The sequence below is a fragment of the Orbicella faveolata genome, unplaced genomic scaffold, assembly GCF_042242905.1.
Source record: "Orbicella faveolata isolate gen_17 unplaced genomic scaffold, um_ofav_v1 contig_12, whole genome shotgun sequence".
NCBI lineage: Eukaryota > Metazoa > Cnidaria > Anthozoa > Scleractinia > Merulinidae > Orbicella > Orbicella faveolata.
Window position 1 is genome coordinate 12397044 of NW_028301539.1, and position 27524 is coordinate 12424567.

Sequence of the window (27524 nt, forward strand, 5' to 3'; positions counted from 1 at the left end):
AAGAAAACAAAAGGAAGGAATAAATTAGGGATAAAAACGAACGCACACCGCGCTAATTCTTGAAACTCCGATTTGGGAGAAAGATGCTACGATCTTGAGGATGTGCTTGGATTATTACCACAATGAGAAATTCCCAACATTTAGATGGCATTGAAAATGGCGGATTACGCACTTGATACGCGCAATGCATCATGGTTGACTAGGATCTTTTAACGCTTCAAGTTTAACAAAATTTGTGCAAGGATTGAATTTTTGCTTGAAATTTGCTTCTGTTTATACATCATCAGTTTATTTTAAAAATCGATCTTTAAGTTTCCATAACGGTCAATTTCACTACTTTAATCTTCTCGGGAATTGAATTGCTGACAATAGTTAAATCTTCTTCGAAACCGTCAAAGAAACGAGCGAAAGTTGTCATTATGTGGACACTGCTATAGCCACTACGCACTAGTAAATAATGGAATGCCCGAAACGGAATTTTAGGGTTTACATGTAGTTTTTTTAGACGATAAAGATCTCTTACTTCAATTTGAACTGAAGTGCTCGCAAAATTTGGCCTTTGCTCGAATTGCTCGCAAAAATAGACGAGTACTCGTTTGCTCGTGCTCGCAAAATGTTTTGCAACTGCTCGCATGCTCAGATTCTCATTAAAATGTGCTCGACTGCCCAAAATTTTGGAAATCCTGCCTTGTAGTTGTGAAATTCTTGCATGTCCTCGCCGCGCCAATCATAACAACGCAGAAAAACAAGGTTGCTTTAAATCTAAAGGGAAATGCGATCTGTGTAGAAACTTTTAGTAGTGTCCAACCTCTTTTTTAGCGCCAGTACCAACAGAAACTATGCAATCAGACAACATCTTCATTGTAAATCTAAGAACGTAATTTAGTTAGTCACTTGTAATAAATGTTATGTTCAGTATGTAACATCCAAAACCGACGAGTTAAAACTGAGATTTCGTCAGTAACCACAAATCAGCCGTGAGTACAAAGAAGAACACTTGTGAGGTGGCGATACACTTTAACAAGGAAACTCATGTCTTGTCTGATTTGAATTTCGTCATCAGTGAACACATCTGCAATTCCAGTGACCGCAATATCCTCGAAGATCGATTGCTAACAAGAGAAGCTTTTTGGCATCTGTACTTTCTAAAGTGCTTGCTGCTCACAAGGCAAGTTTGATCACTGCTCATGCTTGGAAAAATAAACGCACCGCTCGGACGCTCGCAAATGCTCGCAAAGGCCATTTGATACCCCTACTGTACAAATCCAGTCCACAGGCCCGAGACATAAACTCTCTGTTGTCTTTATTGTTTACCACCAAACTTTCGCATATCGTCATGCCTCAAAACTGAAAACGACATGATTGATTGACTGATTTATTGTGCAACTCGAGCCAAGGTGGCTTACTACAGTTTTTTCGAGACTTAGCAGCGCGCTAGATTACCTGCCAGACGTCACTATTGGTCGCGCGACTAAAAACGGCGCAAGAATCCCTAATAAGAAATGAAAACGACTTTAGCACTTGAATCGAGCTAAACCACTTTGGAGTACATAGCGTTACTTTCAGACTTCTTTCAAACATGTGTTAAAGCTTAGGACCGACAAAGTATGACAAGAAAAGATCTAAACTATTCTAGAATAAGTAACATTGGCAATGAAACAATTCACTTGGTGAATATCCTATCCTATCGCGCGGTGATCGACGACAATCGGCTTGTGCGCAAGAGACCGCGAACGCTTTATCTACGGTCAGCGGATTTGCAAGCAAAAAGGTCTCACAGGATGCGAAGGAGTGATGAAGGAGCGAAGGATTAAGTGAAAATTTTCCCATCTACATTTACAACTTGGAAATGCCTAGGACATTTTCCAAATTGAAAAACACTGGAAGTCGATATGTCAGCCGGCTATCACTCGCCCATGAGGAGGAATGTGAATCTGTTAAGAGCCCATTAACCGATCTTTTTGAGCTGTTGCTAAGGAAAATTTATTCTCGTATAACCTCATAACTTTTAGTTACTTCAGATTTATTTCACGTGTTTTAACTTTTTCATGATTAGTAACACTGGTGATGACGTCATCAGGCCACACCCATGGTCATGTGACTAACACTGAAAAAACGCAAAGGCTCCCAGGCAAATTACTTTATCGGGATTTTTTTCATTGATTTAATATTTTAATTTAAATCCTCATTACGCTATGCATAGATTTTGTTTCATTTCTAAAAGGTCAGATTTTGAGAGAATTTCAAAATGTTAAAAAATTCGTAATTTTCTGAAAAAAGCATGATTTTGAAAAAGGAATGCATAGCTACCTTTCTAACGTTGGCTTTGGTCGAAATCCGTCGAAAAAGGCTGGATTTAATGAAAAACCGCGTTTCCTTTAGCATTTAAAGAAACCGGAAGTGCGCCCGATATATATTGGAAGTTACCCTATCAGCGCGTGCGCAATTTACACTACCAGCGCACTTCGGTAAGATCAAACAAAGCCACACGGAGTTAGTTTTTCTCTCTCTATTGCTCCTGTTTTTCTGTCTTTTTCTTATTTTGTCTCCGCTTGTACCTTTTTTACTTTGCATTTTGTGAAACACAAAGAAAAACATCTAAAATGTAGGCGAATTTGGAAGTTATTGAGTTTTTATTTTCCGCGCTCAAGCTGACGTAAGTAACCGGAAGTGAAATTTCACCTCCTTAGCAACGCACGCGAGCGCGTGCATAAATCGGTTAATGGGCCCTTAAGTAACAGTTACAGAGAACAATTTTTTTTTTGATTGTGGTAATTACGTGAAACATTGCCGATACTGGAAAAGAAGTTGAAATGAAAGGCGAACAAAGCTAATCACAACATTCTGATTTTGCGTTATAAACGCAAAATTCATCGATACCTATATCTACACCAAAAACAGTTATAGACAGATAAGGAAAAAGTTAAAATAAAATAACTAATAAAAGTGGGGACTTAAAAGAAAAGAAAAGTTTCACAAAGCTTGAAATCTTGTTTTCGTGTGGTATGCTTGAAGCTTTATGATATAAAACAAACATGACTGGAGATAATAATGGCTTTTCAACAGATGGCCCAGTAATACAGTAAAACTTACTGAATATAAAGCAAATGTATCTCCGTGTTAACGACAGTACACACTTAGGGAAGCGTCAAGTGAAGTCAAATAAAGTAGTACAGTAGATTTTGAAGCAATGTTTTCAAAAAGAGTAAAATCTAAAAATAGGAAAGAGAAAAGAATCGACCGCTGATTTAACGCGCTCTGTAGTAATACCTGTCAAAATAGTACCGCATGTAAATAATCTTAAACATCATCAGCCGCATTTTCATTGCAGACTGTTCTGTTTCACTTTATTTTCCTTCAGCTAGCGAGATTAATTATTTATAGATTATTTGCACTCAGAAAACAAAACAATAAGCCCTATAAATATTCAAATCTCCTTTGGCGTTTTGCAGACAAAAATGATTTCAGAACAATACACAAAACAAGCGCGTGCTGCTTGGCACAGTAAGCTGTCAACTTTCTTGTCCGCTACCAGCTGCGTTTGTTCAGTGACGCCGCTATCTCGTGGCTTTACACAAAAACGCTCATGATACATGGCTCTTCCTCGTGCCCTTGTGATTTTCTTGACGTTTTCCACTGCTTCTGAGGCGTTTTTCTCGTCTGCTATGTTAGAACTTGATCGAGAAAGTGCACTAAAAACTCTCGACCATGCTATCATTACGAACATTGGGCTCTTGCGATGTCTGATAGAATTCATAAAGGATAATCCGCAATATATCGACGAAGAAATGGCTGTAAAATTTGAAGATTTACAAAGAATGGTGATCACGGCAAGTGCGCCTGGTAAGGTTCAAAATCTGTTCAGTGTGATGATGTCCAGAATGCGTCTACAAAACGCTATCACCGAAATACAAAGCTCAAACGCAGAAGTAAATACAGCGCCTTTGCGGAGTGTCGCTGCCGCTCATTTTAGCGGTGAACAGTTTAAGGAAGGGTCAAACCGACTGTTAGAGTTGAAATCACAAATAGTAACATCGTTATTGAAAGGCGTCAAATTTGAATACGCTCGTCAACTTGCTGGTCAATATTTACACACGCTACAAGACTTTTACAGCCACTCAAATTGGGTCGAACTTGAAAATGGAGTGCGAAAATTTTACGCACTAACAAATCCAGCAAATTCGATTCCTTCTCAGTATGTCGCAAAACCAAACGAAGAAACTTGCATTTCCTGCCCGCTGGCTATAAAACAAAATGAAAACTGCGATAACAACTTGATAATACAGAAAATAACCAGTGGATATTACGGAGGGCAGGATATTTCAAAGCCAACTAACGTCAGCAAATGTGGTCACGGCGGAATCCTCGACAGTAGTCGCAATCAAGGCACAAGGGGTGGAATAAATAAAGAGGCAGCAACAAGAAAGTGGTCTCCTCACTATAAGTAAGTGAAATGACTACTGATGCTTTTATTTGCAAATTGAAACTTTTCTTGAAACGAAACCGGGAATTATATGATTTTGCTTGCCGTTTTTATTTTGTCACTGGTTGCTAAACTAGAAATGTATACAAAGCGCGCTGCTTAAATGCAGCGAAAGATGACAAATTATTTTCGTCTTACAAATAAGAATTCCGCAGTCTCATTCATTCTTCTCATTTTAAATATGCAATGCTGATTTGTGAATTAATATATTCACCCACTTTGAAGGCCAATGAACTTGTTCGAAAGCAGACAATAATCATCAAATTTGCTTCTGCTAAAATAAGCAATGATCTGCTGAACATTGAATCAAAATTAAATCCAAACAGAGTACACATTAATTATTTAGCATCAACGCCCAGCGTCTGCGAATTTTCAATATCAAGAAAAAAAGCCGAAGCCAAAACAAAGAATTCTGCGAGTGCTTCCTTTGAAAGGGTTGCATTGTGGTGGTCAGCTTGTCAAATATTCGGACTCTTTTAACCAAATTAGACGGTATGACGGTATTTTTTTTTACTTACTCTAAGCTGCAAGGTTTCTCAGAAAAGGTTTTTTATACTACTAAAAAGGATTATTAGGAAAATTGCGCCATGACTTATACATATACGGAGTGTGTTGAGAAGCTTTCCGCAAGCTGCGACGAAAAGGTCAATTAAAGAGCTTCAATTTTAAATTTATGTCACGAACATGATAAAATCAACCCCAACGTACACTTACATTCGAAAAGTGGCACAGCAAATCTTCTAGAAAGAGTTGAAAAAATTGATTTTCAATTCAAGTAAACTGAAGAAAGCAACTACATATTTAAAAACACGAAATTTAGTGTTTTGAAAAGCCTGCTGGCCGACATTGGATTTCAGTTTCAAAGTAGACCCAAACAGGATAAAAATTAACTACCGCTATAAAATAGTAAGAAAGAACCACGTCAAGTAAAAAAAAACACGCGTCTCGGCATGATGATCTTCAAAACTATTCCAAACAGAAATTTGATAAACATGTATTCTGCCTAAAACCACAAAGAAATTAATAGTAGTCAAAATGGAAACTTGCACAAAACGAAATTTGAATAGTAGCGATTAGTCGCTTAGGAAACGAAGTAAAAATCTCCCCATTTTTTCAACGGTATATTACGTGGCAAAAGAAAATTTTATAATAAAACCATAAAAAAAAAATGGAACTCTATAAACAAATATTACACGTCAGCTTGTCAGTCAAAAAATATATATATATTTTTTCATTTTCCAAGGAGTGCGCCATTAGAAATGGTTGGCCCTGAAGTACGATTTTGAAAAAGAACTTAATAAACAGGTAGATTAAGTTCATCCGTTGGACTAGTCAAGACTAGTCAGGTAATAGGCGGGCCGGCAGCTCCTAGATTATTTATGGAGGTATAAATTACGTCGTGAAAACAAGTGAAATAAGTGGTTTGAGACATTGTTCAACCCCAAACGCTGATTGGTTGTCACCGATCCATCGTTTTTCCAAAGTAAAAGTCCGCCTTATGTCCAAACGTGCTATTTCGCATTTGAATTTTGAAGAGTAAGAGTTAATCCCCCATATGGATCTGAAGAGTAAGAGTTAGAAAGTAAGAGTTATCTAGTTAATCCCCTATATATGGACCTGAAGAGTAAGAGTTAATCCAAGGGTAAGTTTCGAGCCGTAGGCCGTCTACAGAAACGCTCATTAATGTATGGCTAACTCCGTGAGCTTGCAAGATGAATCAAATCCTGCACTGTGATTGGCTACGTGAGCAGGCAAGATGGCGCTATCTTGCCCGCTCGGGATTACGCGCTGTGTCCCGCAAGAAAAATTTCTCAGAAGCGGAGGCCGTTTCACCAGAATTTTCTTTTGTAATTTGTGCCGTGAAAAATATTTTCCGTGCCAGTTAAAGATTTCCTGTGGTCTCTGTATAAGTGGAATTGGAAAAAGAGAAAACTAAACGTGTCAACGAGAATGAAAATAAAGAAACACAAATGTTGTCGAGTTTCATGAATTTATTTTGCAGCAAGCTACCCTACAAGCAGTTAGTTTCTCCTACGCCGAACGAGGGAGAAACCACTGCGAGCAACCGTTCGTTCCTTCGAATTATAAGCTTCCACATTTCACACCCGTTTTAAAAAGGACGCCAAAAAATGGCGCGAGAACCGAGAGAACCTGGTATCTAATGTGGAAAACCGCTGATCCGTGCTTGTTGAAGGTCGGGCACTCAGGATGCTGATGTAGGTCGCTTCTCTCATTTCGTTACAAGTCGTTTCGAAACACATTTAAAGTCAATTTCGTTTCAAAAGTAACCTCGAGGAAAAAATCTGATTAAAGTGTTCTCGTCTTGGTAATGCGTTTTGTGATTTCTTGCTCAAACGTAATGCAATGTTGATATGATGGCAGGGAGTCGACTGAGGAAGCTATTGGGCCGTTATTTAGGAGTTTCGTTATCCTGCGGGCTCCGGAGTTAAACTCATCCCACAGAGAAAAGGTATTTGTCTGAAGGTCTTGGGACTTTCTCCGCTGAATACACTAAAACTTCTCCGAAACGAGCTTGATTCCTCTTACTAACCAAACTTTGCGCAGCTTTACGTGTCTCTAGTCAGTTTAACTTTGCGGAACTTTACGTATCCCGTAGTATCCAATTTGTGGTTTCGTGCTTTGCAGAACTTAACCACTTCAGACGAGAAATCGCTTTGTAGTGATTATCCCGAAAACGTCGGTCAAAACCGAATGAGGGGAATTCGAAGTTACAACAAAGTGTGTAAATTTCTTGACTCAAGCAAAACACATCGCTGCGCCGACAACATGAACCAAAAAAGTACAACTGTTCTGGTCAACGAACGAATACACGGTCGTGCTCCTGCCGTATGCCCATATTCGATAAGAATTTTCCAGGTCTACGTCAGGATTGTACACGCCATGAATACTCTAGAATTCTATAGCTTTGGTGTCAAGATCACGTATTCGAGGATAAACGTATACACGCGCAGATCGCACATACTATGCTATGCTATGCACCCGAACTGTTACCTTCTTTTGTAAAATTCTTTTTACAAAGGGTTCGCCATCATACTCTAGAAGTACGACAGATGTGTGGTATACTTTAACGAAAATCCACCAACGATTATGAACGGTGCATATAGACCTCTTTAGACTGTTACGTCATAGGGTGAACACGTGACTTACATTGGGTAAACAAACATTCGTGTTTGCAAAGAAATTGCAGCGAGAGACCGCGGAGTTAGAATACGTTCTCTTCTCTCGACGTAATTTCGCTTGTTTTCGTTCAAAATGGTGCACTACTGTTGTGCTTATGATTGCTACAACAACTCAACTATGGAAGAGCTATCTTGGCATGGATTCCCAGAGGACAAGAAACTCCTCAAGGTGAACACATGTAACCTGATCGCTCGATCGCGTAAATTTTTGTTATATGTGGACCTGTAATTTAATCTGTTTACCTTGTAGGTTTGGATCTCTAGGATAAAAAGGGACACGAAGAAAGATTTTGCGGTCACGAAATATTCAAAACTTTGTTCAGTTCACTTCCGAGAGGAAGATTTCGTAAACCCTCACGCTAATAAAAGGTATCTGAGAGCGGGCGCTCGTCCATCAATTTTTAGCTGGACTAAACAAACACCTGAGCGATCATTACCAGAAAAACGAAGAAAGATCGAGGAGGTGAATCTTTTGCTAGAATCGGAATTAACGGAAACGGCATCCGAGGGTGAAGGAGAATACGACGAAACTGGTAGGGAGAACTTTGTCTCGCGTTCCATTCAATCAAACATTGAGATACCTTGCGAGCATAGGTTATCGGTGAGTGTTTTGAGAGATCTAGTGCACAGAAGAGGTAATGAAAAGAAATATTTTAGCCATTTAACTGGGTTTTCCAGTTACGAAAAGTTTCGAAGGGTACTTGAGTTTGTTCTCCCTGGGGTCATCGAAAGCACATCACATACTGGAACACGAAGGCGAGCAAAGAGCGCAAAATTGATACGTCGTTGTTATTCGACTCTGATCAAGAATCACAAAGTGATGATGATGGGAGCTCGGAACCAGAAGCTGACCCTGGTTCTTCAAGAGATCATGTTCTATCTGTGGAAGACGAGTTTTTACTAGTTATGATGAAGCTTCGTTTAGGCCTAACCAATCTTGACTTAGCAATGAGATTTAATGTCGCAGAAGCAACAATATCAAATACATTTATTACATGGTTAAATCTGTTGTTTATACAACTTGGCACCCTGAAGATCTGGCCTCACAGGAACGTCATCCTAGAAAACATGCCCAAAAAGTTCAAGGAAGATTATCCCAATAACATTATCATAATTGACTGCACTGAATTAAAAATTCAGTGTCCATCCTCCCTTGTTATTCAGTCCCAGAGTTATTCAAACTATAAATCTAGAAATACATTGAAATCCCTGGTAGGAGTCGATTCCACGGGAGGCTTTATGTTTGTCTCACAGCTATACACAGGGTCCATATCCGACAAACAGATAGTTTTTAGGAGCGGATTTCTCGATTTACTGTCAAGAAAAAAGGAAGTATCAGAAATCTTGGAAGGTGACAGCATAATGGCTGACAAGGGGTTTGACATAGGAGGAGACTTACAGAAAATCGGACTTCAACTTAACATTCCTCCATTTTTAAAAGAAAAACCTCAATTTAATGAAAATGAAGTCATAAGAACACAAACAATAGCTAAACACAGGATTCATGTTGAAAGAGCCATTGGGAAGGTCAGGCGTTTTCTTATTTTCAACAGTAGACTCCCAATCAGCTCACTGGGAACCATAAATCAACTTTGGACAGTGTGCTGTTTGCTCTCAAACTTTATGGATCCTATTTTAGTTGAGGAAGTCAAAGACTAACTTAAAAATCAAGATCTACTTGCAAAACAAAACAGTGACAGAAACGTGAGATACATTAAATACCCTGTACCTAATGCTACCAGGGAAAGTTAAGTAATGCACTTGTTTGCAACAATAACAAATACACTTGTTTTCCTTGCTTTTCCATTCAAAGGAGCCTCAATTGGTGCATTAATGTTGATGCAGTATTAACAGTTACTACTCTCAATGGGCTACACTGTAGGTGTGGCAAAGTGACTGTTCACATGGATTAACAGATGTTGCCCTCTCTTTGCTCAAGAATGGAATGCAATGCTTAAAATAAAACATGGTTAATTTAGGTAACAGTGTATTGTTTCAATAGGTAGGATCAAAGTTAATACGTTGTACAAAAAGACTACGTGATCCTGATAGATATATCACAAAGCCACACCAAGGTAAGCCACTAAGGGCAAGTTGTCCCTGGATTTGTGCATAATAACCCTGTTTATCATCAGTTCTAAGCTTTGGGACTCCATCAACCATACTGCAGGGGAAGTTTCTATCCTCGCATGCTGCTTCCATGGTGTGATTCCTCCAAGTGTAGGGACACTTGATTTCTAGTAATCCGAAGGGATGGTCAGAAGTTGGGTCAAACACCTTACCATCTGGGGTAGCACCAAGATAGGGGTGGGTGGAGTTAACAACAAGACTACTGTCATATACTGTAAAGTTCTTATCCAAGTGTTTCTGCATTTTTCTTGCATAGTGAGATCTAACTACTTTTTCATTTTGTTTTCCATGACGAATTGATGCTACATTTGAAAGATCCTTTGCTTCAAAAATACTTTTAAGAAATGGCTCTGTAGGCTATTTTTTTCTATGAAGTACTTTCCCAAAATTTGAAGCCGTTATTCGAAGTTTACGTTCTTCAAACCATGTGGACTCCTGAGCTTGACTAACAGTGTTGATCTGGAGGTCCCAAGCTCGTTCAGTGTTCATGCTAATGCTTTGCAAAATTGGATCCGACATTGTATGTGTAAAGCTACTGGGAGGAATAAATGGCTGACTGCATGCACTAGAAATTGGAATCTTGGGAAAAACCAAAACCCCCTGTGGTTGCTGATCCCTTGGAAGTGTTACACAATTGTTTGGTTTATAAAAAGCAAAGGTTGTATAGGTTTCCTTTAAATCAGTCAGTTGATACCCTAAAGTTGAACCAAGAGGGACATTCCCAAAAACAATATGTGTATCTGTTGAACATTCCTGATCACTGATCAGGTATGAAAAAGGGGAATGTTTTTCTTCGTTTGAAAGGTAATGACACATTTCCATCACATCTTGCTGCTTCCACCCATTTAACTTGAGATGTTTACCCCTTGCATCATAAAGTTTACAAGTTACTGGAGCCAGTTTTCGCTTGCCACCTTGGTCAGATGAGGCTTTAACAAAGGTACATTTCATTACTGGTTCTGGTTCAATACTGGCACCTCGTGGCTTGTGCCACTGCTGCGGCACACTTGTACAAGTTTGATCTGCTGGGATCTCCGTGATCCCCAACATACTCCAATGATTTAGCAGGCACAACAAGGCAAAAACATGGTTACAGTGGCCTCCAACCTTGCAATTAAGTCATTTGTATTTTGTCACATTAAAACTCATCAATACAATACATTTACATACACATGGAAATATGACTAAAATTTAACACACTGTAAACAATGCAAAAATATTGATTTCCATACGTTATTGAAACATGATTGTATATGTTGCAGGTTAAATTGGTTCTCGGGTTACATCTGTTTCCAACCTAAGCTGATTTGTTTCAACCTGAACATAATTTATAAACAAATTTATTGGACTTCAAAATAATTCAGATTATTGCTAAAATTGCTATCTACAAGTTAAAGCAGATTAATGTAGGTTGGAAACAGATTTTACCAACAAAAAAATATTTCACCTGCTAACATGCACACTGACCATTGGATTTAATGAAAGCATAATTAGAGCTTTCAAAATCTGGATAAAATTTAATGAAAATTTTACCGCGTCCAAAACAAAACATAAATCTTTGTATTTTTGATAAAAAAAAATTAGGGCAGGTTCAAAAAGCCCAGTTAACTATCGTCGGTTTTAAATCGACGAAACACTTTTCGGCTTAGTATTCGATGTGTACGTGTGACCTGTAATCCTGACCTGTGGAAAGTGACCTAAAGTCACGACCTACACCAGCGTGATAATTATATTGTAATTGTGGTGGAACTTCGAGTTATATTTACCCCGCTTTGCATGAGCATTCTGCTTCTTCCACATTTCCTTTATCTTCTCTGTCTGCAGCAATCTTCAATTTTACGGTATGGGGAGCTTCGCTCTTCTTCTGGCTTCGGAAACAACGGCCTTTGACATAACAAGTCCTCGATCGACTGTCTTCTTCTTTCACGAATACATCATGAACGTAATTTTCTGTAAAGAATTTATAACCTTTTTCTCCAATTTCTTTTTTTCCACATCCTTTTAGATGATTTACTATTGTAATCGCGGACACTTTAGCGAGATTTCGCAACGATTTTGTCCACGCTACCACAGAAAGTTCATTAGCGCCCGCCATCTTGAATGTTTTGTTTACCCAATGTAGACCACGTGACCGCGAAGCTAAAGAGGTCTATTCCACCATATTCGACACAAATATTCCAGGTGTACGTCACCTGTTGTGTGCGGCTTGGATACTCTAGGATTCTATTGCGTCACAATCACATATTCGAGTCTAGAATACTCTAGAATATTTTGGCTTTCACGCAGTGTTAACCGCCGTCCAGCGCCATGGACGAATAAATTAACTTTGAACTGGTAAAACTAGTTTAAAACCTGGTTTAGGCTCACACGCATGCGCTCACCAACAAAACTGCTGCGTTTAAGCGAGCTCACCGTGTAGCGATCAAAGTCCAACTCCACTGCGAATGGTTACGATCATAATTATTCGAGACTGTGAGTCAGTCGCTTGAAACAGCTTTTACAAACCCGTTTTCGATCGTATTTTCTGAGTTAAAATCGTTTTATTGTGTTCATCTAGCTCAGCAATCCTGCTCAGCAAGTATTAAATTTAGGCTTTAGATTTAAACCCCAGACGAGATGGTACTTCGACGAAGTTCTGGAGCGTTCTTTGGTCGGAGCTTTTGTTGATACATTTGCGTTCTTTTGACCAGCGTTGTACAAACACCTCCAGTGAACAAATGCAGCTGACGTCAAATGCATCACGTGGGGCGTGAAAAACTCACGCCTGCTCGATGGAAAAGCTGACGGTTGCTCACAGAGGTTTCTCTCTCGTTCGGCGTAGGAGAAATCAATTGTTCGCAGGGTAGCAACAAGCTGAAGTAAAGACACAAGATGACATGAAGGCGTGGAAGCGGTATTATTTCCAAGAAAACGAGAATAGGGAACTTACCTACCTGAGGGAGAAATGGGCAGTACGAGCCTGTCAGTTTGACGTCTTTTCAACGAGGTCTTCGACGCTCCTTGAACAAAAGAGGTTCAAATGCGAACATTGTTGAGGGCCACAGAGTCGAGCGATAATTCTTCCAAGCGCCTAAGGATCGGCGAAAGCGGCGGGCAGATGAAATGAACATGTCTTGCTCTAATGGTTAAACCTTCTTTAGAACTTAGGTGCTGAAAATTGAAGCCATTTTCAGACATTTTTGAGGTTCAAACAACTGCTTCGAAGAGTTCGAGAGGTTTCGTACATTTGCTAATTTATATTTATGCATTCACCCAATCAGGATAAAGGTGCACTCGCCATTGATTTTTGCATGAAACTGGCTTCCCTTTCAGTCCTTGGAGATAAACAAGTACAAAGATCATTTTTTGGTGTTTTATCCCATATAATAAATCCTTATTGACCAAGCTTGTTTGGTCAAGATGGCTGGATATTGGCCTCGTCCTTTTTTGGCGTGTTTATGGGCCGAGACAAAGTCGAGGTCCATAAGCACGCAAAAAAAGAACTTGGCCAATACCCACCCATGTTGACCTCACGCTGGGTCAATAACCCGTATATATTGTCTTTTATTCACCACTACATTTTCCTGTACCCGCAGCATGCCTAAAAGCTAAACGACACGTGATTTTATTTTATTGAAATTTCCAAATACTGTGGGGCACTGAAAGTTTTCGTATTTTCTATCAGGGTATCTTATGGCTTACAGCAATAATTAAATTTATGCATCCACGAAAAATGTTTTTCTTTTTAATGTCGTGATAACGTGCAAAAACGTGGAAAACGAGAAATAAAACCTTGCTTTTCTCCAAACCTCAGCACCCGCTTGCCGTTTTACTGCGCAGTTTTCACCCTAAAAACTACTCATTCGTGTTATATGGTGTGTTCGACAAAATTACAACGTTTCCTCGTTTCTCCGAAGTTTTGAAACAACACTTAGAGACAAATGGATAATCAAATTCCTGAGAAGATTTAAAGGAGGAAGTTTACGTACAGTTTCTTGAATTTAAAAAGCTCGAAATTTTTGAAAGAAAATGATAAGAGCACATACACATACACAATGCCAAATTGAAAATTCAGTCCGTGAATTCTCTAAAGCGAGAAGTTTAATACTAAGACCAAAAATAATTGGAATCGTTATTTGAAGAAAATTTCAGTTAGAATTCTAATAAAACAATTAGATTATTCGCTCTCGATTTCTATGAGGCAATAGTTCATTCGGCCTAATAATCTAATTGTTAAATAGTCGAACCTTGGCATTCTATCGCGCGAGATCGTACCACGCGATTAGTTTTGGCCAATGACAACAAAGGGAAATTACAGGTGAACTATATACGACATTATTCATTTCGACTGTCAGGCTCCATACAGTTGCCGCTGAACATGCCATAGAAGCTACAAAGCAGTTCTTTGAGGATCTGCGCAGTACTGTTGGCGATGACATATTTGCACGCTTCCTGGATCTTCAAGCAGTAAGGACATTAGCTCTTGTCATAGATGACACCGGTAGCATGGGAGGTAGGTCGGGATTAGTATAAATCAATCATATGATCAATAATACCCAGTATTGCGTGATCTAAAATACTAAGAAAGTTAAAAAATTTCGAGAGAAATATCGACCCTTAATGTATTATTTCCTATCCTATCCTATATCTCTTTATGCCATAAGGCACATAACGCTTTGACATTCTCTTTCCAACCAAATGTATTATTTAATAGTCTTTTATTCACAAGTTGCACATGCTGTGGCAATTGTTATTTTGACAGTGGAATTGCGAGAAAAACGTTCTTAAGAAATGCAACTATGTGGACGACGAACAGTTGATCTTGCGCAAGACTTCCTCTCGAATAGCTAACGTATAGATTTAGTCAAGCCTAAAAGCGGAGTTCCTTGGCCGCTTTGTTCAAAACCCGATCAAGCTAACCCAGGATAAGCGGGAATTTTGATTTCAGTTTTGTAACTTTGGGGTGAGGTTTTCTGTTTATATTTTAGGCCTTCTATTTGATTTTGAATAATCTCAAACTACACCAAGAGAGCTGACCCTAAAGCAGTGAAAAACACAGATAAATTTATACTTCGGTTAACTTTTAATCCTGGGTTGGCGTTAACCCAATTTCTGAACAACCCGGCCCTGATTACAACAAATTAACCTGACATGAGCTTGCGATCCAGTCGAAACAAGTGCTTGGTCAGCGGTCAACTTTAAAGACACATGACCTCAATGAGTTATAAACCTGAACCGGCGATATGGTCACATGATACTGCTCAGCGAATACCTTGTTTTGACAGGTGTCAATTGACCATAACATGGATGTCAAATATCAAAGACGTACGCTGTAAACCATGACTTGGTATTGGGTGGAGTATGGCCGCCATGTTGCGCGACGTCGTCGTCGTCGTCGTCGTCGGGCGCACGCGCCCGCGATCCATGCCGCTAGCCATGTTAACCATGAAAAAAGAGTTGCATGGGTTTCTATTCCTATGCATGCATGTGGTTCTGTTCCTATAGTTGTGGTGCTCTGCTTGGTGACCCTACTGGTCGCCGGAGTTCTGCTACATGTTCATACTGAAACTACTATAATTAAGATCAGTCTTCATTTTCAAAGATAAAGCAAAGTGGTTAATCCAATTTTCATTTGGTCCAGCTCAATAATGATTTAATTGAAAATGACGAGCCGACCCATTTTAAGCCTCTTACTCATTAATGTATATCATAGCAAACAGCAATGCCTCTGTTAATATTGATTTTATCCTGAGACTTTTTCCACTGTAAGATGATGAGTTAGTTATGTTAGAAATGTTAAAAAAAGGGGGGCAACCTCGTTCCCAGGGTCTTTTCCCTGGCTTGGGGGTGGGGCGGGAAAAGACCCTGGGATCGGCCGGTGAATCCTTCATATTGATTGGTTGATTGTTTTAAATAATTAATGCAAAATTTGGCCAAATAAAGATAATTTATGCATTATGCCGAAGTAAAAATGGCGGAAAGTATGTCCACTCCGACGAAGATTTCTCCTCGCAATCCAGTTTGCAGACTCTGTGGTGATTCTCACGAGAGTCGCTATATGCTTCGAATATTCAGCAAAGCTGGTTCATCAAAAGATCTGTGCGCTAAAGTCCATAAAACGTGTGGCATAAAAATTTCGGAAGACGATATGAGGTCAAAGGTTTTATGTAAGGGTTGTGTTTCATTCGTGAACAAGATGGAACAGTTTATTCAGAGAGCCCAACCCATAGAGAATACACCGTTGGACCAAAGCTCAGAATATGCTGTAAAGCGATGCGTTCAGCTGTCACCTTCTTCGCTTCATCCGTCGAAGCGTTTATCATCGAATATGCCATCCGAAAGCTCTGTGCACGTGGATGAGCCGTCGAAGCCAATCACACCAACAAGAAAGCAGCTCTCCTTCTCAACTCCACAAGCTGCGACAATTTTAATGCCTAAATCAACCGGAGATAACTACTCAGCCTCTTCTACGGATCAGCCGAGAAGAAATACTTCGACGTCTGCAGAACAGTCGTCTTTCTCAACACCGCAAGATGCTACCGGCGTGACCGCGGTGCTAATGTCTAAATCAAAAGGACATGATTGCACAATCACTTCCTTGGATCAGCTGTCGAGGCGAACGACATTAAGTCCGGTAGAGCAGCCTTCATTTCCAACTCAGCAAGCTGGAACTGTTCTAAGGCCTAAATCAACAGGAGACAATGACTGTACATCATTATTTGAAGGGCAGTCGTTATTGACTGAAAGACAGCAGAAAATGATTGTACAAGCTGTCAGCCACAAGGATGCAATTGTATTGGCGGCTATCTTGAAAGATCACTGTCCAAGTGTTGTCAGAGAGTTGAAGAGAACCGTTAGTGAGGAGTTGAAAACATCGTGTGCAGAGCTGTGCAAGCGTTCTCAAGGTTCCATTTTATATGGAAATGATTATGACAGCATGAAAGACTTTGATTTCAGCAAAGTTTGGCTTGAATTGAAGACGAACCTCCCTTTCTTTGTTGAGCTCATGAACGCAGTGTCTGGCAAGGAGAACTCCGTCGCAGAAACAAAGCTTGAACTTCAAGTAAAGTACAGTTTTTTGTACTCGATCCTTATGAACGAGAGGTGGCATGAACTCAACCTGGTGAAACGTGTGAATACAGTTCTCATCATTGAAGGTGGATGTACCAAAAAGGTCAGTAATATAATTTATAAGTTGATGATGTATAAAAAATTCATTGCTTTCCTTTATTATGTCCCTTACTCCCACTGCGTGAGTGACATCAATTCATACATTGAATACAATCTATGGTTGATCCTCTTTTCATACAAAGCTTGACAGAACTTTTGTTATTGTTTGGTAGTTTGGTGTCAAAAGTGAGTGATTAGTTAGGCTGTGATTGAGATTGTATTTGAAGAATTCATTAAAAAACATGTAATGTATAGGATATTTACACAGCGGCGTGAAGATATGAATTTTATTTTTTGGTGGTAAAGCAAGATTCTACAAACGAGTGCAGCGAGTGAGAAAAATATTGTTTTGACACACCATGTAATCAGTTGTCTTTTCATGTATAGACAACTAACTGTTTGCAAGCACAACCATGAAAGTCATAAATATCCTCACTAGCGGGGATATGGCCAATATGCTTCTTGGGTCCTGGATTTAGTTTCCTATGGATTTTATGTGTATTACATTTCCAGTAGAACACTCATGTCCATATAATAATAAGTGATCTTTGCAATGAATTGAAAATAAGAGATCAGTATTGCATGTATGCTGAATTTGACACTTTTATTTCTGCTCCCCTTGTAATAGCTTCAAGAACGACTGAATAAACTTGGCGTGTGCCTGTCGACTGGGAGAAGGGATACCCTGCTAAAGCTCTTAGGAGGTCACTTTTCGGATATAGTGGTGCAGCAAGTAAAGAAAGGAAGTGTGTTCCGAGGCACTGGTGACAACTGGGACCTGAAAATTTTGAAGGGTCACATGAGAAAGGAAATCCAGAATGATGATCTGCACTTGTTTGCCAGTAACCTGATTGAAAACAGAATCGACTTCAATCACTTGCCCAATGACAGCCCCAAAGGCAACATTAGAGATTTCCCTCGACATAATTTTTCTTTAAATGTACTGGAATGGAAAAGGTATGCAGAATGTGCCAAAATCATTGTTGGGCGAATTGTTCTTGAGTTCTTTCCCAAATTTAAGTTCTTGAAAGCTGTTATCCCTGAGCACATTTCTCATGAGTACAGCCAACAAATGTCAGAGAAGTCCATCATAGTAAGCCTGCCAATCATCAATGCAAATGAAGCAAAGTATGATGATTGTGTTAACATTTTAAGAACCTATGAAAAGTGGATTGCTGAAATCTATGTTCAAGCAGGGCTGCTAGATGAAATGCCACACACAGATAATCCACCAATTCCTGAAGGACCTGCAGCACCTGGACAGACAAATGCACACCAACAAGACACCCATGATGACCCAATGAGAGATATGAAGATTGCATTTGCAGGTGATCAGCTAACTCGTGTGAGATTTGCAGGTGCCAAAGATTTGCTGTCTGGTTCGCACACAGCAGCTGATCGTTTTGAACATTGCTCACCCTTTAAACCAGTGATGTGGCATACCAAAGCATCCCTTTTATAGTATTCATACTCATTTCTTCACAAAGCAGAGTCTGTCAATCAAGTTGGCACCTTAAAGTACTTCAGGGAGAAATACAATAGGAGGAATGCTACCCCTTCCAAAGTCTTTCAGTAAACGAGGTGGTGCTGTTGCTGTCAGAGCCATTGTAGGTACATTGGGAAAGAATGCGTTCAACACTGACAGGTCTTTGAAGTCTTTTCTAAAATCTTCACCCCTGAAAAAGAAAAAGAAACCCTGAGCTACAAATCTTTAAACATAAGTGCAATGAGACATACTAACAAAATTTTTGTTTAAAAGTAAGAACGTTTACTTAGTAGTATCTTGTTATTATGGTTCAGTTGTAAGAGCATGGCATGGAGACAATGTATGATGTTCCAATAAGCAGTGTAAATATCATAGAATTCACTGATGAATTATCAATATAATTCATAGAGTAAAATTGTCATCGTTTGTAAACAGATAGAGAATAGAGCATATTTTTTCCGAATTGTAGTCGCAATGTAAATACTTGTCGGTGCCGTAACCGTGATTTAGATTTCCCGGAAATAAGCTAAGTCTGTAACAAACATGACATGAATAGACAAGGAATGAATATTTTACGCACTTACCATAATTCAACACAGTGAGCTTCGTCAACAATGCAGGCAACAACATTCTCCTGGAAGACTTTGCTTCCCATTAGCTCTCGACCTTCCTTACTTAATAGAGCCTCTGGATGGGCGAATACAATTGAAGTGTTGCCATTAACAACATCTCGAGGAAACTTCGTTGAATTCGGGACCACGTGCTCGCTTGGTTCTTGTTCATTTCCGAACAAGTTCTCGGCCGGTTCCTTCTCGTTTACAGCAAGCTGTAAGACATCAGCGGTTATCCTGCGAGCTTTTAAGACTTTCAGCTGATCTTCAATGATGGAATTTAATGGACATACCACAATAACTATGTTCTTGGTGGTCTTCACAGGAATAAAATGAGGTAGAAGGTGAAAGAGCATTGACTTGCCAAATCCAGTAGGTAGGACTCCAATAACATCCTGACCTTTCAGCATATATTCAAAACACTTCATTTGAAGAGGTTTTAAATTTAAAGGTGGAAAATTACCGTTATTTAAGGAAAATCCGACTCGACGAAGCACTGACAAAAACTTTGGTTCACTCGATGAGACCGCCATCTTGAAAGTTCCGTTTAATATATGATAATTTAGTACACCCAAGATATTTGGGTGTTCTGAGATCATGTGACCAGCCGATCCCAGGGCCTTTTCCCGCCCCACCCCCAAGCCAGGGAAAAGACCCTGGGAACGAGGTTGAAAGGGGGGGTCACCGACTTCGTTTTGGAGAGAACATGTCTAAATCTGAAAAAATCGGGCTTCATTAGCGAATAAGGCCACAGTGTCTTTAATCCCAAAATATTGCAATTAGATGTTTCAAGTGAAATGTTCTCTACCAAATATTGTTTAAGTAGACCTATAAAGTAAATTCAGTCAACTGGTGAGGTTCCTTAAAGAACAAGTTCGCATTGAGCGACCATAGTTTCACGCGCCTTGCAGCCGCAAGATGGCAGGATTCGATGTCCGTGGACATATATCTTGAAATTTTTTTTAACTTCCTACATTGATTTTTTGTTCATTTTTGGACAATGTGGAGATAATTGTAAATAAAATCTGTTTCTGGAAAGAAAGGTAGGGGTCACCGAACGTCCAAGATAGTTAAATCCAGGCAAAGCTTTAGCAATGGCCATCTGCCCTATCATTGTTCATTTTATTACTTAGCGCGCGTTCTCATGCGTGACTTGACGTGTGAATTTGCGTGCGCAGTAAGGATGCGCAGGAACAATTAGCGCGAGCGTCCTAATACAATCAATAGTAATAGTAATAGTAATAACTTATTTAAGAGCAAATGCCCACAAAAATCAAACAAAATCAAATTTCTTCGAAAAGGCTAGAAAGCTCAAATTCGCCCGTATTTTGCATATAGCTAGCTCCTAGCAAGAGTGCAAACAGGCTGTAGTTTTTTCCTTGAAATAGTTTTGTCTTTCCGAGAAAAGCGACGTTTACGATTTAACTTTCAGACTCAATTTCATGCAATTTAGCGAGTCCCAACTGCGCTGAAAATCGATCATTTTCATTCGATTCGCATTTCGCAACTACTGAGCGCAGAAAAGTTGTAATGGAACCAACTTATTGCAAAACTATTCCTTGCAGAGAGAAGCCCAGTTTCAAGAATATTGGATTAATCTAATTATTTAGCGGTAAACAAAACCAGAGTGTTCTCCAAAATCGAGTTAGTCGGTGAAAAGAATTGTCATTTTGACTATGTGCCATGTCTCGGAATTCCAAAAGATTTTAGAACTATACTAGGATAGGTCTTTCAATATATGTAAAGTTCAGTTTGGGCAAATGATTAGGCACTCGTCAAAAAATTATTCGAAATCGTTCACACAAAATCACACCAACAGCTTCCGAGGGTGCGTGACCAAAAGTATTATCATCGTATCGGCATATTACCTCAGTTCGAAACGTCAGCATTACCAAACAGTATAAATGACATACACATAATAATAGCATGTTCACCTACCACGGTTTGTAATATCCTGAATCTTGCAAACTGATTCTTTCCCTGCATATAATTTTCAGCCGTGTTCTTGTCAGTACTCATATCCGACTTTGAAGAAAAACAGTTACTGCCAAGTCCCATGTGTGTATCATCTATCTGTGTTCTTTGTGTCGTTTGATTAAGCCAGTAGTAACTGCTGAAGCGTTATTCCACGTGCGACTATCGGGTTTCCATTTTAAAGACGTTTGAAAGTCCTGCATTTTGACTGAAGATGTGTTATCGGAGACTCGTGCGTTACAACATATTTTACGTGGGGGTGAGGGTCGGGATTTCAGAGCTTTTAACAGAGTTACTTTTCTTTGTCTGAATTTTAAGCCACGAAGACCTGTTTCGTGTGTAGCATTTTATCGCTTTACCTAAGAAGGGAGACCCTAACTTGGAACTAACATCGAGATATTGGAAAAATTCTAACGTTTTTTCTTTCGGAAATAATTCCCACTCTACCCTTACCTGTGCGCAAAGACCTTTGCTGGACAATATGCAAATTAGAGACGCGGAGCCATCGAAGATGGCGGCTTATTTGTTACTGCTAATTACTGGGGATTTCTACCTGATAGCAGCTTGAATGATTGTACCGAACAACAAAACGGAAATGTGGGAACATTTGCATAGGAACTTGGTAATATTGAACGATTTGGGGAATTCAAAATCACCAGACGAATGCGTTCAGGTTATGCAAACCTAATGGAACACCGTTGAAATGGCAAGATAGGAATGTTGTTTGACAGTCAAGACATGATGACCCAGCTAAGGTAAACATATATATGTTGGTTTATGCTTAATTGTGCTGATATTCCTGTGGTCACGCATTTGACTGCTGGCGTGATTTTAATTTTTTTATGTATGATTTGAATAACGTTTTGACGAGTGCCTAATCATTTGCCCAAACCAAACTTTACGTATATTGAAAGACCTATCATAGTATAGTTAGAATCTAAAATCTTTTGGAATTCCGAGAGATGGCACATGGTCAAAATGACAATTGTTTTCACCGACTGACGTACTCATTGTTGGAGAACACTTTGGTTATGTTTACTGCTAAATAGTTAGATAAATCCAATATTCTTGAAACTGGGCTTTTTTGGACAAAGAATAGTTCTGCATTAAGGTTACAGTATACCTTCGGGTCGGCAATTTTCTTCAAATTTGGATTTTTGGGTCAAAATAGTGGTCGAAGAATAATCTCTTATTTCTGAAAAAAATTTTTGAAAAAGGCTTAATATTGGCGGAGAAATGACGGTTTTACGTTTTCACCGGAAGTAAAAGTTTACCTCTTGATTGACAGCCTTATGGCGCGTATGCAATCAACCGAGACGATTTTCGCGGGAATTACCTATATGGATGTCACGATATTGACTACTCAGTTGATCAGCATTGTTGTTCTGACGACCCAGCATTTTTGATATTAGGCGTGTCTCTATTAAGTTATAAGTAAACATAGACCACGTTTAAACCATGGACCGGTTCGAAAAAGCGAAAACAGCGAAGAACGAATGAAAATACATCAATGAGTGAAGAAGCGAAAGTTTGCCACGCGGATGAAGCTATAGTTATCGTATAAGGCGGGCAAATATTCGTGGTAAGAGAAAAGAAAGGTTCTGTAAAAATGTCGGAACTTGACAGCAATAACAGGGATGCTGACAGAGACTCTTCTGATGAGTCCGATATCGACGAATCGTCGGACTCATTGAGACCATTTGAAATATTATCCATGCACATTTGCCCACACACAGTTGCCCTCCGCGCTATCTATTGTTTGTTTCCTTCGTTCAGCCACTCTAGCGTTCGTATCCTTCTTAGTCTTCCCCATTTTGCCAGACCAGCTTCAAGAAAAACCGAGCTGCAGAAAAATTATCTCTCTGCCTTCGGTTCCTTGAGCGCATTGCGAAACACAAGAGTTTTTTAGGGATTCGCGCGTAAATTTCACCAGGAGGTTAACGATAGTAACGTTTCCCTGCACTGATTGGCTTAGTTATCTGAGAACCCAGTTGAAGGCGTTTGTGGGCGGAGTTTGTTTGCGAAGCAGAAAATTTTTCTTAGCGCTGTTTTCTCGAATAAATTTTTTCACTTGAAGCAGACACTTTAAAGAGTTATAACTCAAAGGGAATTTGTTCAATTGCTCTTAAATTTGGACAGTGGCTAGTTTAACATATAAACTACAAAAGCGTGTCTGGGAATTGTTAATTTCGAAATACTTTTTCTTCGAGAGCGATTTTTGTACGATCACTCCACATTTTTTTAATCCTATTTCGAAAGTGTTCTGTAACTTTTTACTGCAATCGAATATGCCAAAACGCAGACACGTTTTTTAAGCGCTTTGGGCCCTGAAACCGAGGAAAACATTAAATTGGCGAAAAACGAAATTCGCTTTGACTTGTAGCTTTCGAAAGGTGATTCGGGCGCTCGCATTTAGTGGTCGTGAAAAATGCGACAATTCATTTTCTTTCAAAATTCTTGGTATAGTTTGATAGCCAGCTCCATAAGCTTTAATTTGATATAGGGGTTTAGGTATCTACAGCTTAAACTGCACGCGCTACATCGCTTGCGCGCGAGACACCCCTGAAGGTATACTGTAACCTTAAGTTGGTTGTATTGCAACTTTTCTGTGCTCAATAGTTGCGAAATGCGAATCGAATGAAAATGGTCAATTTTCAGCCCAGTTAGAACTCGTTAGATTGATGTCTAGACGTGAAACCGATAATGTCCTTTTTCTCGGAAATACCAAGATATTTGAAGAAAAAACTACATAGAGTTTTGACTTTTACTAAGGCCTACTCATATGCAACAGTAGGGCAAATTCTATTTTTCAAGCCTCACCGAACTACCTTTGATTCTTGTGTACACTTGCTCTTAATGTCGAAAACGTGGGAAGTGTTTGCATAATCTTCCGAGCCAGAGGCTTATGTTAAAAACGCTCTACAACAAGTAAATAAGATCTAACAACTAATTACAAAAATGAGGTATTAAAATGCTTCTGAAAACTTTAAATACTAATCCTTAAAAGAGGATTAGTATCAATATAATTTGTTTCTTATGTTCTGTTTGATATAGAGGAGATCAAGTCTGTCAAGAAATTATCTACCGATTTTGTACAGAAAACAGAGAATCCCGCAGGCAGCACGGCTTTTTTTTACATCCTTGTACCATTCAATGACCCACGTAAGTAAGAAACGGTCCACTCGATTTTAGTAAAGGCTGGTTTCGATATGATCGCTGCAAAGTAAGAAAAGTTGAGCGATCGTAGTGAATATCTGGAAACCAGCCTAGCAAACCACGAAGGTGACGCAAACAAGCAGCATATAATTGCAATGTACGTGCGTTTTGAATCTTGGTGCATTTCTTAGCCGTCATGATCATTTGAAAAACAAAAACAAGCAAAACTGACCAAGTTATGCGTATTTTGGATTGGGTGAACCACGACAGCTAGTTTTTCGTATCTTTTCTTGAAATTGAACGCTGTCATTACTTATTTAGTCTGAGCTAGTTTTCAGACCGATAGGTATTACAGTGGGAAATGTAAATTACACGTTTACTACTTTCTCAGGAGTTGGTCCCGTAACTGTTACAAGTAACCCAGAAGAAGTAATTCAGGCCGTAAGCTCTCTTAAAGCTAACGGAGGAGGCGACTGCCCTGAGTTAGGCATGACGGGATTATATCAAGCCCTTCTTCAAAGTGTCGAAGACTCTGCTATTTACTTCTTCTCCGATGCCGACGCCAAAGATCTAATGTTAACTCAAGTAGTTCTTATTTTGGCAAAGCAAAAAAGAGTGAGGATAAATTTTATATTAAGTGGACGCTGCTCATATGGACGAAAACGAAGATCAAGCATTGTGGAGGCACACCTAGGATCACAACATCTGTACCAAAGCTTAGCTTCAGGCACTGGAGGTCAGGTTCTGAGAACCAAAAAGAACAAAGTTTCGGTTCTTGTGGATATTATTGGCTCTAAAAGTTCAGGTGCCGACTTCAGAGATCTTACTGAGGTGAATAAATCTATCTGCAATATGCGAATTAACGGCTAAATTATCTTATTTACGAAATAGATTTTTCCGTGTTGCTATCAAGTTTTAGCAGGAGCCATAATCGGGGACGGAGACCGTAAGCACACGCCATTTCTAGTATTGGGGTTGTCTCCATGATATGGGACAATAATTCTATTTTTAGAACAAATTGCGCCATCATCTGCGGCACACGCGCGTACATGCTGCGAGGATTTTTGCGGATGTCGCGCGGGGGAAATGGCGTCCGAAATTCCCGAAATTTTTTCGTGTTATTGGCCCACAACTCAAAGCGTTTACGTCTGTTGGAATTTTGCGTAAGTATTTTCGTCGTACGCTACTCCAGTTTGAGTGAAGTAAGACAGTGTCGAATTTAGGTATGTTCCGTTTTAAGCTAAGATATATATCGCTTACCAAGTTGTGTTCCGACGGATGCTTCTTTTGCATGAGCTGTACATTACTCCACTTTAAATTTCAAATATGTTGAAGATTAACAGCTTTTCCATTACACAGCAAAAAACTAGCTGGATATATTTAGATATAGCAGAGCTTCAGGACCTCATAGTTTCCTAGCTCCTCTTGCCACACGCTTGCGAGGAATTTGCCAGTCTATCGCGATCGAAAAGAAAAACAAAATAATTGCTAGTTTGAGTTTCGCCTGAATTGTAAGCAACGCTTGATGTTTCATCAAGGCCCAATAACTTTACGTCCGTAGATACTGCTCAGTTTTATTCGTGTAAAAATCCAGTAAATTCTCTGTTGTCGATGAATGAGAGCGCCCGCCGATGCGTGTTTTGTACAGTCAGTAAACATGATAAATTGTCCTTCCGCCGCACTTTCGTGTGAAAACGTACATCGAAATCAAACAATAACTCTATAGTTTTTAAATATGTTTAAGATTGATAAATGTTTGAGAACATATTAAAAGCTAAGCTGAAAATATGCGAATAAAGCAGAAATAATCAGCAAAGTTACGATGACGCTTTCTTTAGTCAACAGCGAATAACGATTTCGATTTTGTTGATCGAGTTTAAAATATCAAACCTCCTTGTCTATTTTCATTTTCGCAGTGTAAAACTTCACTATGCTTATGTTGAAGAAACACACATGATGTCAGTAGCCTTTTTTGCGTTCGTGAAATTTGTTGCAGCATCTCAGCGCAAAAGATAACGAAAGAAATCTTTGTCAAGATTTGGTGACAATTGAAAACACCGACTCGGACTTGAAAATGCACGAGCTGCACTATTCAAATGAGCTAATTGTACGCGTCAGACTTTCCTTTCAAAAACTTTTGCAAACTCACACGGCCAAACAAGCAGAAACAATAAGAAACCATCAAAGTAGGTGTTGGTTATGATTAACCATTGTCCGAGAAACTCACTTATTAACTCGATACAAGAGTAGAGAGTTTTCTTGCTATATTCTTAAGTCAGAACAAACGCAAAAACATACGCGTAAGCTTACAACTAGCGCGAGCAGATCTTATTATTCATTCCCAGCGCGAGATTGAAGTCTTGTTTTCGACCCTGAAAAACCCACCTTTTCCGTTGGCTCAGAGCATAAAACTACATATAAGCGCCCTGGTTCTTAGTCCCTGCCTTATTCCCTGCTATCCCAAGACTTACGGTCTCCGTCCCCGATTATGGCTCCTGGTTTTAGAATAAATCTAGTAGCGTTCTATCACGAATGCCGTTCTCTGATTGGCTACGCTATCCACTATCCATTCTGTGATAGATAACAAAATAATGGCCGCTTCTTGGCGTTTTCGAGGTGTCTGTGAAGAGGATTTAGATAAAGTTTGTAACGACTAGTAGATTTATACTAAAACAATTAGATTATTCGCTCTGGATTTCTATGCGTGATAGTTGACTCGGGCCGCGCCCTGGTCAATTATCACGCGTTATAGTTCACCACTAAATTTTCTCCGATTCTTATTGATTTAAATTGATTACGTGACGCGATAGTGTTCATCCGCGGAGAGACACTATCAGCCCATAGTGCCCGTCCGAGGAAAATGCCCGGATACATCACGAGCCAGAGCTAACCGGAAGCTCAAAAATTCGCCAGGTCCGGTTGCTATGGGGTGATGTCATTTATCTGTTAGGTTGCTGTCATCGCAAGACTTTTGCGGTTCTATTGTGGTTAGCGATAATTGCTTTCAGAGAGAGTAATTGTGTACAAAAGTAACCTGGTTATTTTCAGATATGATCTGGCCACATAATTGATATTTTATAATAAATTTTCATAACGCGGGAATATTGCGCGGTCATATATAAAAAAAAAGACTTCGACTACGAATGAACCCGTCATCGGTCGTTCAAAACGGACACAAAACGAGATGTGCCTCTGAGTTAGAAGATATGGTGTCTCTCTGACGCATTTGTGTGAAATTGAGCCAGTTTCCAATCGAATCTGCCTTGAGGAGTTAAAGAAGGCGCGTGAGTTTTCTTTTCAGCGGGAAGGGAAACAAAGGAGGTGCCCTGACTATA

General features: G+C 39.4%; 4 protein-coding genes and 1 pseudogene across 5 annotated transcripts in view; 3 read left to right on the plus strand and 2 right to left on the minus strand.

Annotated features, from left to right (window-relative positions):
- Positions 1-3459: 3459 nt before the first annotated feature.
- Positions 3460-27524, plus strand: part of LOC110061550 (von Willebrand factor A domain-containing protein 7-like) — a 57012-nt gene continuing 32947 nt past the window's right edge. The window contains exons 1-4 of the mRNA XM_089282458.1: positions 3460-4444; positions 14148-14305; positions 24088-24195; positions 24581-25020. Coding sequence (XP_089138584.1) covers positions 3594-4444; positions 14148-14305; positions 24088-24195; positions 24581-25020 — 1557 coding nt within the window. The 5' untranslated portion in view covers positions 3460-3593. The remainder of the gene's footprint in view (positions 4445-14147; positions 14306-24087; positions 24196-24580; positions 25021-27524) is intronic.
- LOC149116687 (THAP domain-containing protein 1-like) lies at positions 7626-9661 on the plus strand. 2 transcript variants are annotated; one of them, XM_089282454.1, is made up of 2 exons: positions 7626-7852; positions 7934-8762. In XM_089282454.1, the coding sequence occupies exons 1-2, from the start codon at positions 7757-7759 to the stop codon at positions 8585-8587; spliced, it is 750 nt and encodes a 249-aa protein (XP_089138580.1). In that variant the 5' UTR covers positions 7626-7756; the 3' UTR covers positions 8588-8762. The 2 variants fall into 2 exon arrangements, with proteins under 2 accessions (XP_089138580.1, XP_089138579.1); XM_089282453.1 differs by having other exon boundaries at positions 7687-7852; positions 7934-9661.
- Positions 8621-11001, minus strand: LOC110059742 (uncharacterized; annotated as a pseudogene).
- Positions 15401-18911, plus strand: LOC149116688 (uncharacterized). The gene is made up of 2 exons (XM_089282456.1): positions 15401-16966; positions 17591-18911. Exons 1-2 carry the CDS (start codon positions 15743-15745, stop codon positions 18422-18424), a joined length of 2058 nt encoding a protein of 685 aa, XP_089138582.1. The 5' UTR covers positions 15401-15742; the 3' UTR covers positions 18425-18911.
- Positions 16992-19724, minus strand: LOC149116689 (ATP-dependent DNA helicase Q1-like). The gene is made up of 2 exons (XM_089282457.1): positions 19033-19724; positions 16992-18638 (listed from the first exon to the last, which is right to left on the minus strand). The coding sequence occupies exons 1-2, from the start codon at positions 19656-19658 to the stop codon at positions 18476-18478; spliced, it is 789 nt and encodes a 262-aa protein (XP_089138583.1). The 5' UTR covers positions 19659-19724; the 3' UTR covers positions 16992-18475.

What these genes read in the sequence shown, in the direction of transcription:
- LOC149116688 (XM_089282456.1), top strand. Translation starts at nt 15,743, where the DNA reads ATGCATTATGCCGAAGTAAAAATGGCGGAAAGTATGTCCACTCCGACG. An exon ending in AAGGTGGATGTACCAAAAAG is followed by an intron (nt 16,967 to 17,590) that starts GTCAGTAATATA and finishes CCCTTGTAATAG; the next exon opens with CTTCAAGAACGACTGAATAA.
- LOC149116687 (XM_089282453.1), top strand. Translation starts at nt 8,590, where the DNA reads ATGATGAAGCTTCGTTTAGGCCTAACCAATCTTGACTTAGCAATGAGA.
- LOC149116689 (XM_089282457.1), bottom strand. Translation starts at nt 19,658, where the DNA reads ATGATCTCAGAACACCCAAATATCTTGGGTGTACTAAATTATCATATA. An exon ending in GCTCACTGTGTTGAATTATG is followed by an intron (nt 18,639 to 19,032) that starts GTAAGTGCGTAA and finishes TTTCTTTTTCAG; the next exon opens with GGGTGAAGATTTTAGAAAAG.